The sequence below is a fragment of the Vipera berus genome (genome assembly GCF_964194415.1).
Source record: "Vipera berus genome assembly, chromosome: Z".
In the NCBI taxonomy this organism is placed as follows: Eukaryota; Metazoa; Chordata; class Lepidosauria; order Squamata; family Viperidae; genus Vipera; species Vipera berus.
The window spans coordinates 71930507-71944766 of NC_138205.1; the positions used below are offsets into that span (position 1 = coordinate 71930507).

Below are 14260 nucleotides of genomic sequence, written 5' to 3' on the forward strand. Positions count from 1 at the left end.
ATTACTACTTATCACATGTATGAGTTAAGTGCCTGCCTAGAGCCTCCTTGAGATTCACTCAGAACTAAGGCAAAACGTGCTTCAAAGTGTACATATGCAGTATGGATCCCATGTTTCTCCTCAGTTCGCTTTCATTTATCACATCTGTAAATTTTGGGAACATACTTCTTTTTTTCCAAAGAAAATTGTGAATTTTTCTAGATAAGATGAGGTAAGATAAGATAACCTGTATTGTCATTTTTTTACTGTGGGCACAACGGCACACATCAAAAATGAAATTTAGTTGCCTGCTCTCAAAGTGTAACACATGACACACACCTAACCATACTATATACACATATGTATAGACCCACACCCCTACATATACTTAACAAATAAATATTACAAACTGTCCATCTTGAATATATAACGGAAGGAGGAAGCTTGAGAGTTCACAAGGTTAATGCTGTATGGAATGAAACTATGGCTGAATCTGGATGTTCTGCTACGGATACCACGAAGCCTCCTCCCAGAAGGTAACAAGGAAAACAGGTCATGAAGAGGATGTGTAGTGTCCCAGACAATCTCATGGACCTGCTCAAGCAATGCTTATATGCTATGTCCTGGATGGAAGGGAGGGAACTGCCAACGATCTTTTCAGCCATCCTCACCACTCTCTGCACCGCCTTCCTGTCTGAAGCAGTGATGCTTCCAAACCAGACTGTGATGCTGTATGACAGGATGCTCTTGATGGTCCCCCTGTAGAAAGTGGTCAGGACAGGGGAAGGAAGATGTGCTTTTCTCATGCGAAGCAGAAAATGCAGGTGCTGATGTGCCCGTTTCACCAGTTTCTCACTGTTGAGCAACCAACAAGTGATAGTTTCAGGATTTCCTGCTAGAAATTCCTCTAAAAAGTTTCCAAAAGGGAAAATTTGCACATGTGCAGAATCCACATATGTGAATATAGAGAGGACTATCTGAAGAATCAGTTCACTGCTGAGTAACTTGTTTTTTCAGTTTAAATACCTGAGAACTGATGATTTGTCACACTTTAAAGAGAGGATTTTGTTCTGAAATTGATGTCGTGGTTCTTTATGTCTAGTATTGGTTCAGTTCAGTTGCTTCCAGGCTCTTAATCATAATTTCTTAAGTAAGATGGTAAAATCTAGTATTTGCATGTGATTTCCTCCCCTTTAAGGTATTATATTGTGAATGAGGGAGGCTGCTGTAGAGAGTTGTAGTATGAATAATGCTGAGTTTCACACAAAGCAACCTGTATAGTTGGTTGCACGTGTCTATGTTCCATGACTGTATTGCAGTGCTAGAAATTTGGGAGGAAATTGATTCAGTTGTTTTATCTTTTACAGAATATTCTGAAGGTGAATCACTTTTTTATATTGTCAGCCCAAGTGATGTGGTAGTGGCCAAAGAACGAGATCAAGATGATCACATTGAATGGCTCTTGGAGAAAAAAAAATATGAAGTAATTATTAGATCTTTTCCATCTTTCCTTCTTAATGGTGCATGGGGAAAATGGTTCTCTATTTTCTAATTGCTACAATAAAAGTTATTGTTATTTTTAGCAATTTTAATATAATCATAGGTCCTGTGGTTTTAGACTAAATTATATTATTTTTAGTTACATTTATTTATTTAGATAACTTGAGATAATGATAGCCATTTTGCTATAGGAGTTAAAGTTTTGGGCTAGAAACCCAGGAGTCTGTAAGTTCTAGTCTCATTTTGGGCATAAAAGCAGATGGGAGACTTTGGGCCAGTTCTTCTCTCTCAGCCCTAGGAAGAAACAGCAGCAAGCCATCTCTGAAATCTTGCTAAGTAAAATTGCAGGGACTACTCCAAGCAATCACCAGGACTCGACAATGACTCAAAGGCAAACACACACACACACACACACCCCTCAAATACATAGGTTTAGTTTGTTAATAACAATGAACATGCCATGCACCTGCCATTATCTCTAATTCAGATGTATGAATGTGGTGTCCAAAATGTACCAATTTTACTGATATTTAACATAATACAGTTATTTAGATATGTCAGTTAGACAGTAAAAGGACCACAGTCACTTAAATATTTGCATTTCCATGTGTATCCTTACTGTAATATTTTTAAAGTAGATGAATATGACTTTTGAATAATTTTGTTGTTGTTAGCTGCGAAGTCATGTCTGACCCATTGCAACCCCATGGACAACGTTCCTCCAGGCCTTCCTGTCCTCTAGCATCTTCTGGAGTCCATTTAAGCTCATGCCTACTGCTTCAGTGACTCTGTCCAGCCACCTCATTCTCTGTTGTCCCCTTCTTCTCTTGCCCTCAATCTTTCCCAGCATTAGGCTCTTCTCCAGTGAGTCCTTCCTTCTCATTAGGTGGCCAAAGTATTTGAGTTTCAACTTCAGGATCTGGCCTTCTAAAGAGCAGTCAGGTTTGATCTCCTCTAGGACTGACCAGTTTGAACACCTTGCAGTCCAAGGGACTCACAGGAGTCTTCTCCAGTACCATAGTTCAAAGGCCTCAATTCTTTGGCATTCAGCCTTTCTTATGGTCCAGCTTTCGCAGCAATACATTGCAACTGGGAAAACCATAGTCAGAAGTCCAGCACAATACCACTGAAAAAGAAAAACAAGAAATTCAAGAAAAACCAACATGGCTGCACAAAGATCTCTCTGACAAACTGAAAGACAAAAGCGACAAATACAAAAAATGGAAAGAGGGGCACATAACTAAAGCCGATTATCAGCAGACAGCCAGAACATGCAAAGATGAAGTCAGGAAAGCAAAGGCTCAGAATGAACAAAGACTTGCAACATAAATCAAAGATAATAATAAAAAAGTTTCTCACAACAAGAAAAAAGTCAAAGAAACTGTAGGTTCACTAAACAGAGAAGATGGCAAGGAAATAATAGGCAACAGGAGACAGCAGAGCTGATTAACTCATTCTTGGCATCAGTCTTCACATAAAAAGAAACTATAGCCCAATATACCAAAAAAATCCATTGCAAAAGACAAACAAAAATTAAAATAAGCAAGAAAATGGTAAGAGAACACCAATCCAACCTTGACGAATATAAATCACCGGGACTCGACAGATTACATCTCAGAGTTCTGTAGGAGATGGCAGATGTTATCTCAGAACCATTGCTCTACATTGTTCATAAATCCTGGAGCACCAGGAAAGTACCTGAAGATTGAAAAAGGGCTGATGTGGTTCCCATTTTCAAGAAAGAGGAAAAAATAGACTTAGGAAACTACAGACCAATCAGTTTAACTTCAATGCCTGGGAAGAGCCTAGAAAAGATAATCAAAAAACATCTGCGAACAACTAGAAGCAAACAAAGTTATAACTAGCAGCCAGCACGGGTTTGTTGAAAACAGATCATGCCAAACCAATCTTATTTCATTCTTTGATAAAGTGACTAAACTATTAGACCAGTGAAATGCTGTGGACGTAGTATACTTAGATTTCAGTAAAGCATTTGATAAAGTAGACTACAACCTACTCCTTGGTAAGCTAGAAAAAGGAATAGACAAACATCACCACCAGATGGATCTGTAGCTGGCTGGCAAACCATACCCAATGAGTAGTCCTCAATGGTACTATATCCACATAGAGAGCAGTGGGGTACCACAAGGTTCCATCTTAGGTCCAGTACTCTTTAACATCTTCATAAATGACTTAGATGAGGGAAATGAAGGGGAACTCATCAAATTTGTAGATGACACCAAGCCGGCAGGAGGAGCCAAAACCCCAGAAGACAAACTCAGGATCCAAAAAGGTCTTGACAAACTTCAACAAAAATCAAAGGTACAAGTACAGATTAGGCAAGACCTGGCTCAGAAACAGCAACTGTGAGAGGGACCTTGGAGTCCCAGTGGACGATCACCTGACTATGAGCCAGCAGTGTACAGCAGCAGCCAAAAAAGCTAATACAATCCTGGGTTGTATAAACAGGCATAGAATCGCGATCACGCGAAGTATTAGAACCGCCATATAAAACTCTAGTAAAAAACTAGAGTTAAAAACTTATAAAACCACACCTGGAATACTGCAGCCAATTTTGGTCACCATATCACATAAAAGATGTTGAGAGTTTGGAAAAAAATCAAAAAAGAGCAACCGAGATGATCAAAGGCCTGGAGACTAAAACATATGAAGAACGTCTGCAGGACTCGGTTTTGGCTAGTCTAAAGAAAAGAAGAAATAGGGGAGACATGATAGCAGTATTCCAGTATTTGAGGGGCTGCCACCAAGAAGAGGGGGTCATGTTATTCACCAAAGCACCAGAGGGCAAGACAAGAAACAATGGTTGGAAACTCATCAAAGAGAGAAGCAACCTGCAATTAAGGAGAAACTTCCTCACAGTGAGGACAATTAATCAGTGGAACAGCTTGTCTCCAGAAATCATGGGCGCTCCATCACTGGAGTTTTTAAAGAAATGGCTAGATAGTCACTTGTCTGAGATGGTATAGATCCTTCTGGACTAGAAGACCTCCAAGGTCCCTTCCAGCTCTATTCTATTCTAAATATATTAGAACATATAAAAATTATGTGGGTTGAAAAATACCACATTTCAAAGAAATCTCTGTGTTGATTTCACTTTGGTTTTTCAAATTATTTCTGTACTGTTCCCAATAATAATCTCTTACCATTTCATTTGCTCAGTGACTTGAATGATTTCACGTATTACCCACACTTACCAAAATCACAGACTCAATCCAAAAGTGCCCAGTTTGTCTAGGGCTGTGGTGGTGAACTTATGGCATGCATGCCACAGGCGGCACACAGAGCTGTCTTTGTTGGCGCATGCGCCATTGCCACAGATAGAGGGATGCTGGGCCAGGCTTCTCCCCTCCCCCTCTCCACACATGCGAAGTCTGGGAACAGCTGAGAGATCTGTGCAGAGTTAGGCTATAAAAGGAGCAACTTTTGGCGGAAGCAGCATTTGGTCCAGATTTTATATCAGTTGCATCTGCAAATACAGGCGTTCTGCTTCAGATTTCTCTGTTATTTTCAGTATCTGGTAAAATAAATGAGTACTTTTCCAACAACCTGTAAAATCCAAGATAGTGTTATTGTGTTTTTGGGAGGTGGAGTGAATTTGGGATTTTTACTTTTTGCCTCGTTTTGCTCTTTTAAAGAGAATGCACCCCCAACACCCCCCTGCATAGGCAGAAGCCTTGCGCCATCGCCATTGGCCTGCTGCACACCCCCAGCCCCTTTCTTTCCCTTTGAAACAAACAACACCCACCCACCCAAATCCTCCCATTCCTGCCTTCTGAATTAAAATGAGAGAAAGCCAAGTTTTTTCTTCTGTGGTCTTTACATATTTAAACTGCAGCTAGAAGGAAGTGGGGAAGAAAACCATGGCGAGACACTCTTTTGTTTTAACTTTTTTTCCTTGTTGCTTTTTGGAGTTTTCATTCTGCTTTCGTGAGAGGGCAGCATTTGGGAGGGGGTGTAGCTGCCCCCTCCCCCCCAAGCCATCAGCTGAGCAAGACGCCCGCCTGTCCACGCTCTTCCCCCTATCTGAGACTTTCATTGTCGTGAGCATTTCTGTTGAGGTTTGGCGGGGGGCCTGTTTGGTTTTTATTCCCCTCCCATCTGCTGGGTGGTTGCAGTAGGTTTTGGTCTCTTCTGTCATGCCTTGAGGTTACCACAAAGCACGTTTGTTTTTTGGGGGGAGAATCCCTACTCCAGTTGCTAAGCTTGCTTAAAGCTTCTTCGTCTGCCTCTTCCTCCTCACCGGAGCCCCCCTTTGTCTGTAACCAGCCCCGGTCCCTGTGGCAATGGCACCCCTGCCCTGTCCCCTCCCTCGCTTCACCTCACACTGCAGGACGAGCCTTCTGCCCACTGCACCACCTGCCAGAAAAACCCTGGATCTCTCCCAACCCTGCCCGGCCCCCACAGTAATCCCCCCCAGGAGTAACATCGAGTTTGCCATGCCTATCCTGCCCATGCCCATCCAGTCTGCCATGACCACTGTGCCACACCCATCCAGTGGGCCACGCCCATCCAGCACCTGGCAATACATAAGTGAGTTTTGGGTTGCAGTTTGGGCACTCAGTCTCTAAAAGGTTCTCCATCACTGGTCTAGGGAGATAAGATTTAGCCAAATCCCAACTGCATTATTTTATTTATTTATTTAATTAGTTTTCTATACCGCCCTATTCCCGAAGGACTCAGGGCGGTTTACAGGGCAATATTTAAAAGACAGTATAAAATTAAGATAAGAATAGAATTAAAAAGAATTAAATTAATAATAGCCCAACAATAAAACAATGTTAAAAACTTAAAACTAAAAACCCCCTCAGTCCAGGCCAGATAGATCAAAAAGCCAGGTTTTCAGGTCCCCGCGAAACGAGCGCAAGTCGGGGGCAGTCCAGAGTTCCACAGGTAAATCATTCCAAAGGGCAGGCACGCCCACAGAGAATGCCCTCCCTCTGGGGATCACCCACCGGCATTCCCTGACCGGGGCACCCTAAGGAGGCCCTCCCTATGGGAGCGCACAGGACGATGGGAAGTTGATGCCAGCAGCAGGTGTTCCCTTAGATAGTCCGGACCCAAGCCATTTAGGGCTTTATAGGTCATTACCAGCACCTTGAATCTCACCCAGAGGGCAACTGGAAGCCAATGCAGCTCACGGAGAATAGGTGTTACACAGGAGTATAGGGAGACTCCCATCACAACTCACGCGGCCGCATTCTGCACCAGCTAAAGCCTCCGAGTGGTCCTCAAGGGCAGCCCCATGTAGAGAGCGTTGCAGTAGTTTAACCGGGAGGTCACGAGTGCATGAGTGACTGTGCGTAGGGCATCTCGGTCCAGATAGGGGCACACCTGGTGCACCAGGCGAACCTGGGCAAAAGCCCCCCTGGTCACAGCTCCTATATGATCTTCCAAACTGAGCCGTGAATCCAGGAGAATGCCCAAGTTGCGAGCCCTATCAACGGGGGGTAACACCTCACCCATTACCCTATCATATGCTTATTTTTTTCCTAAACAATAGAGTCTTTGTTTTGGTTGCATTTTGTGCCTCTAAAAATATCTGAGTAGCCTTGTCAATAACAGTCATGAGTACTATTAGAATGAAATGTACTATTAGTATTTTATACTGTACATAAATCGAAGCACAAAAATAAAGGGACATCAGTTAATTAAAATATACCAAACAAGTCTTTGCAATAAAGAATAGACAAGCTAGACTATGCAAACTTACTAACAGTGTATAGTTAATTAAAGCTAATAAAATTAACCTATGCATAATATAAAAGCCAGGGAAGCTTGTGACTAATGTCAGGCCAGAAGTCCATAAATTTCTAAACAGAGGAGCATAGTGAAAACAAATAAGGAGGAACACTGCATCTTAGGGTCTGAAAGGCCAGAATTAAATTTTTATACCAGTACTTCACTCTAAGAAGGGACTAGTCAAAGGATCTACAGTACAGGGAAAAAAGGAAAATTTCAATATAAATCAAATTGCAGTATTTTGAATCTGTGATAGCAGAATAGAGTGATAATCAAAATAAAATACGAAGCAAATAAGTAGAAAGTGTTGGTAATTTGCTACAATTACTTAGTTCATTCCAAGTGCCAATAGTTTATCTGACTGCAGATACAGCATAGCTATACAGTTTTAGTCATTGATGTTATTTATATAATTTCTGGGTTTTTCAATTATCAAAGGTATGACATGATGCAAAGAGATGAAGCATCTAAGTTTATTATGCTATTTAATGTTATCTGAAATTTTAAGATACTCCTAGTAATAAGTGACAAATGTCTTTTATGGAAACTGGATTTTCCTTAAAGCTGTGGATATTTATATGTTTACACATAATCTGATCTAGTACTAATGCACTTTAATTATTTTTCTTGCAATCCCACTTAAGCTTTCACTTCTTATTTTAAGTTGCAATAAATTAGCTTCCTTTTGATATCATGGACACATGGAGTAATGTAGTAAATGAGCAACAAATTAAACTTGATGAAACATAATTTTCCAGCTAATGAAAAATACATTTATTCAACAGTGAAACATTAGAAAACAAATCAAGACTAAGGTATCTTTCTAAAGCAAATGTTGGTTAAAAAAAGATTTCTTCTGATTATACTACATATAGTGCCAATCTTCGGAGATATTAACATGGAGTGAATCCAGAGAAGGCCAAAATCATTTTGGGGGCATTATCAACTGCTTTTGTTGATTATAAATTTGGTGCTATTTGTTTTACCATAAGATTAAACATTCTAGTACTTTCATGTAGAAGATACAAGAAACAGAGGAATATCTATGTTTTTTCTACTGAAATTTTCAGCAGATATTATTTTTACTTTATTATATAGGAAGCTTTGATGGCAGCTGAGATCAGTCAGAAGACTATTAAAAAGCACAAGATTCAGGTAAGTCTACAAACTTGACTTTTGAAATTTAACTGCTTCAGATATGTCAGAGAATAATAAACAGTGTCTATGGGCATTACTAGATTATATGTATATCTTCAAGTTTCTAATTTCCCATCTTTCTCTTAAGCATGGAATATTTCCAAACTTGTGACATGGTACTAGTGTTTTGAGTCCCCTTTCTTTTTCCCAATGGCAACTAGTGATCTGAAATGAACATTGGAAAATGCATACTACCATAGCACCAAGATGTGGTTAAAAGAATGACAATAAAAAAGCACATGTGTCAAAAGCAGGGAGTTGCTTTAGAATCCCATGTAGAACTTTATGTGATTTATCTAATTTATGCAATCTACATAACTCACAATGCTAATATGAAGACTCCCAGAATTGTATTTTAACTAGTATTTGTTTATTCTTAGCTGTGACCCATATGTTTCAGTCTTTAATTGCATAATTCAAGGTGCTGGTTATTACCTATAAAGCCCTACATGGCCTGGGTCCGGGTTATTTGAGGGAACACCTGCTGCCGGCATCAAACGCCCTTCGCCCAGTGCGCTCCCACAGGGAGGGTCTGCTCAGGGTTCCGCCGGTGAGAGATTGCCGGCGGGTGACACCCAGGGATAGGGCCTTCTCAGTGGGAGCGCCTGCCCTCTGGAACCAGCTGCCGGTGGAGCTGAGAACTGCCCCCAACCTCCGATCATTCCGCCGGGGCCTGAAGACCTGGCTCTTTGAGCTCTCGGGCCCAGGCTGAGGAGAAATTTTAATTGGGGTTTTTAAGAGTACAGGGTCAATTTAATATTTTTTAATCTGGTTTTTAACTTTTGTATGTTGGATTTTTAATTCCCTGTAAACCGCCCTGAGTCCTCAGGGAAAGGGCGGTATATAAATGTAACTAACTAACTAACTAACTAACTAACTAACTAAATAAATAAAGTCATAGAAGACATTATTTCTATACATGCAGAATGCATATCTCTCACCACCAAATACTCTCTATCAGCTGTGCCCATGAAATTAGATGTAATTACATTAGACAGGTTATTCCTTCAAGGAAATTTTGAGCCGTGGAATGCTTGTTTTACAAACTGATTATAGGAAACTGCATAACTACAGTAATGATTATCCAGCTCTACCTTCTAATTTTCATTTGCTGTTACAATAACAATAATAAAAGACAGCAGACTAGAAGAAAAAGAACTAGAGAAAATCACAAAATACAAAGACCTGCAAATAGAATTAGAATATCTATTGCAAAAGAAAGCAAACATCATACCAATACTAATAGGTGCCTTGGGTGCAATGCCAATACAGCTGAAGCACCATTTGAACACCATTGACTTGACAAAATCATCATCAGTCAATTGCAAAAGGCAGCCTTAATTGGAACAGCTTACATCCATGCAGCAGTGTCAGTCTATCCCAAGTCCTTTGTCCTCAATAGGTGGACAAAAATGCAAAATCCAATTTAAACATTTGACTAACTGAGATCAGCTAGAATAATAGCAGCAACAACAACTCATTAAACCTATATTCCACCTGACTCAAAATAATTGTGGGAAGCTTATAATAATCTAAAGAACTTACCATAAAATCAATAAATGTTAAAGATGGCTTGGTTTGAATAAAATAGTCACAATTGCTACATAGAGAATAGAAGTAAATAGTCACAATTGCTACATAGAGAATAGAAGTAGTTGTGGCTGCAAATAGGTACATATGGGAGAAAGCACTCCTTTGGGTTACCTGGTCCTAAGACATTTAGTACTTTCAGTCAAAATCAGCTGTTTGAATTGGGTCTGGAAATAGACCAGGAGCCAGTGAAAGTGATGAAGAATTGGAATAAAATATTCGTATCTACCAATTCCAATAAGTAGTCTGGCTGCTCTATTCTGAACTAACTGACATTTGTGGACCATTTTCAAAGGCAGATCCACATACAATGCCCTGCAGTAGTCTATCTGAAAAGTAACCAGAGTCCTGGTAAGATCACAGTTATTAAAAACACCTGAAGCTGATACTAAAACTCCTTGGACTTCTAGTGACAGTGATGAATCAAAGGGCATCCTTAAACTGTGTGAATGTGCTTTAGGATGAGCGCAGACTGTTAGAGCTTTACAGCTTTCTGGCACAAAAATAAGCTCAAAAAATAAGCACACATTCAAAATGAGCAGGAGGCATAGTTTAGAAAAACTTTATCTATAAAATATATATAAACATGATACATACACTTTCATTCAGCTCTGGGGAACATTAACAACTCTTATCTTGGAGATCATAAAAAGACAATACAGAGAAGACTAAGACAGGCCCAGACCTAGGCTGGATCACCTGCCTCACAGAGCCAATACTGTGTTTTAATCAAAAACAGTTCTCATTGGCTGGTTTGTTGCTATGGCTATTCCAGTTCATAAAATTTCTTACACAGTGACACAGACCTCTTCAGGGCATCTTTCAGATGGACAGGCAGACCACCCACAAATAATATCTTTACCTTACTTGAATTGACTCAGTTTTTTGATGCTCCTCCAGTTCATTACTTTGCCCAAGCACTGGTTGAGGATATCATATGTGAGATAAAAAAGTTGATAATACCTCAACTGTCATCCTAATGTCCTCTCCTATAACTCTAATGTAGCTGTTAAAGACCATAGGGGATAAAATGGTTTGAAGGACTCAGTTACCCAACCACCATGAGACAATGGAGTATCCTCCTCAACACCACATTCTGGAATCCAAACATCCAAGTAGGAATGGAACTGCCATAGTATAGTGCCTCCATATCCCAATTCTGATACTCTATCCTTTCCAGCAGAATACCATGGTCAGTGGTATAGAAAATCACTGAGAGGAGTCAGGAGGACGGTTAAGGCATTTACATGCCCCCTGTCTTTTTCCTGTTGTAGGTTATCCTACAGAGCAACCAAAGCATTTTCTGTTCCATAGCCAGGCCTGAAAGCAAATTAAAATGAATTTAGAAAATCAGTTTCATACATAAATCCTGGAGTTGATTGACCACCATCTGCTCCGGCACCTTCCCTAGGAAGGTAATACTGGCCTTTGATTAATATTTGTTTTCATCCTCTGGGTCTATATTTGTATCCAACTAATTAGAGATCTAGAATAATATTATCAGAGGACTGAAGAGAAAAGGGCACCAGTGAGCAAAGTTATATTCTAGGTATAGGTTGTTGAACTCTCAAATTTTCAAATATCCTTGAATCACAATCTTGCTGAATGTTGATTATGCTTGTTGTTACATATATGTATAATAAAAATGTGTTCTGAGAACATGGAACAATAAGAGTGAAAAAAATCTTTGTATTCTTCAGAGGTGGGATTAAGGGCTCATACAAATGGTAAATGGTGCTCATAACTTTCTGTATTATTTCATCTGATTCAGTATGACCAAAATATGAAAACTATTTTAAAGCTGTAACTATGCTTGAAGCCATAGTAATATACTTGCAAGAAAATACAGGGTTGTTTTTTTTTTGTGCTTAATTTGTACTTTTATTTGACCGTGCAAATGGTCCTCATAGAGCTTTTATTTGAAGCAAGCACAGGAGTAGAGATACTTTGACAAAAACGTAGAAGTTTTACAGCCCACCCCATTCTCAACAAAACATGCGTCAGATTTCCCCTACTGGGAGCAGTGTTCCAGGAACAAAACATTTTTCAAAGCTTGTTATAAAGTTGTCATTTGAAAACAGTAAAACAATATTTACCTACAGAAAGAGTGATGGTAGTTTAATATAGCCTGAAGTGGTTGAAGTAAAATACTTAGGACATATCAAAGAAGAAGACAGAACTCACGGATGCATGGAAAGAATGCATTTTATATATGCAGGAATGATGGCATGTTTAATCCTTTGTAATAATGCCTTGCTTCTCTGTAATACTTTTTCTTCTCAGAATCATCCTGCCAACATAGAGGTTCTGTCTCAGAGCTGAAAGGGGAAGATAATAAGCTGTGTATAGGGAGCTTGGTGTCACTTGAAAAGACTCTTCCCAAACACTGATTTTTCTCTAAGAAATGTATAGGAGAATAATATGTGTATTTATGCTTGAATTAAAATCACTATTTTTGTCCTCATTTGGATGCTTTGCACTCCATAGTTTTCTCCACATATGGTAGAGAAATGATACTTTAACTTAAGTCATCGTTTTCATTTTTCCCATATCTGAAAATATGATTTTAGATTAAGTCATGTATATGGTCGCGCTGGTGAATGATCTCTGGCGGGCTCGGGACAGGGGTTGTTCCTCTGTACTAGTCCTATTAGATCTCTCAGCGGCTTTCGATACCATCGACCATGGTATCCTACTGCGGCGTCTCAGGGGGTTGGGAGTGGGAGGCACTGTTTTGCGGTGGTTCTCCTATCTCCTGGGCCGCTCGCAGTCGGTGTTGACAGGAGGGCAGAGGTCCGCCCCAAGGCCTCTTGTTTGTGGAGTTCCTCAGGGGTTGGTTCTCTCGCCCCTCCTGTTCAACATCTATCTGAAGCCGCTGGGCGAGATCATTCGTGGTTTCGGGGTGGGGTATCATCAGTATGCTGATGATACCCAACTTTTTTTCTCCACCCCGAACCAACCCAGCGATGCCCTTGCCGTGATGTCCCGTTGCCTGGAAGCGGTCCGGGTCTGGATGGGGAGAAACAGGCTTTGTCTCAATCCTGCGAAGACTGAGTGGCTGTGCATACCAGCATCTCGGGTCAACCAGACTATTCCATCTCTAACAATGGGGGGGTGAGGTGCTACCCCCCGTTGATAGGGCTCGCAACTTGGGCGTCCTCCTGGATTCACGGCTCAATTTTGAAGATCACATAGGAGCCGTGACCAGGGGGGCTTTTGCCCAGGTTCGCCTGGTGTGCCAGTTGCGACCCTACCTGGACCGAGATGCCCTACGCACAGTCACTCATGCGCTCGTGACCTCCCGTTTAGACTACTGCAACGCTCTCTACATGGGGCTGCCCTTGAGGACCACCCAGAGGCTTCAGCTGGTGCAGAATGCGGCCGCGCGAGTTGTGATGGGGGTTTCCCGATACTCCCATGTAACACCTCTACTCCGCGAGCTTCATTGGCTTCCGGTTGCCCTTCAGGTGAGATTCAAGGTGCTGGTGATGACCTATAAAGCCCTAAATGGTGAGGGTCTGGGATATCTGAGGGAACACCTGCTGCCAGCATCAAGCTCCCTTCGTCCAGTGCGCTCCCACAGGGAGGGGCTTCTCAGGGTGCCGCCGGTTAAAGATTGCTGGCGGGTAACACCCAGGGGTAGGGCCTTCTCAGTGGGTGCGTCTGCCCTTTGGAACCAGCTGCCCGCGGAGCTTAGGACTGCCCCCGACCTCCGTTCATTCCGCCGGGACCTGAAGACCTGGCTCTTCGAGCTCTCTGGCCCAGGCTGAGAATTTTAATTTTTTATTTTTCTCTCAGGGATTGATTTAATCCTTTTTAATTGTTTTTAACTTTTGTATTGATTTTTCTTTTAAATATCCTGTAAACCGCCCTGAGTCCTTCAGGAAAGGGTGGTATATAAATCCAAAAAATAAAATAAATAAATAAATATAATAAGAATATCTTTTATCATAAAAATCTAATGTGTTTAGGTCTGGATAAGAAGATGCATATCTTGAAAGTCATCAAAACATTTGATCCTGTGTTTATGTCTATACTATCTTCAGCATTATATGTGGATAACAATTGAGCACTAAAGGGAGCACAGTTATGTCCAAAGAATTAATGAAGAGCATGGTCTTTTTCCATGACCATTTGTAGGACTGATCAAACAACATAGTATTCAGACTGAGCCCATTGTTTTTCAAACTTTGTTTTAACAGTTCTTTTTGACAAGTATTTTTGTTACTATGTA

At 40.8% G+C, this 14260-nt stretch overlaps 1 protein-coding gene across 1 annotated transcript in view; it reads left to right on the top strand.

The window, feature by feature from the left end:
• VPS41 (VPS41 subunit of HOPS complex) overlaps positions 1–14260 on the top strand; it is a 156683-nt gene that overhangs the window by 111886 nt on the left and 30537 nt on the right. Inside the window, exons 13-14 of the mRNA XM_081344828.1 lie at positions 1347–1462; positions 8338–8394. Of these exons, the coding sequence (XP_081200954.1) occupies positions 1347–1462; positions 8338–8394 (173 nt within the window). The remainder of the gene's footprint in view (positions 1–1346; positions 1463–8337; positions 8395–14260) is intronic.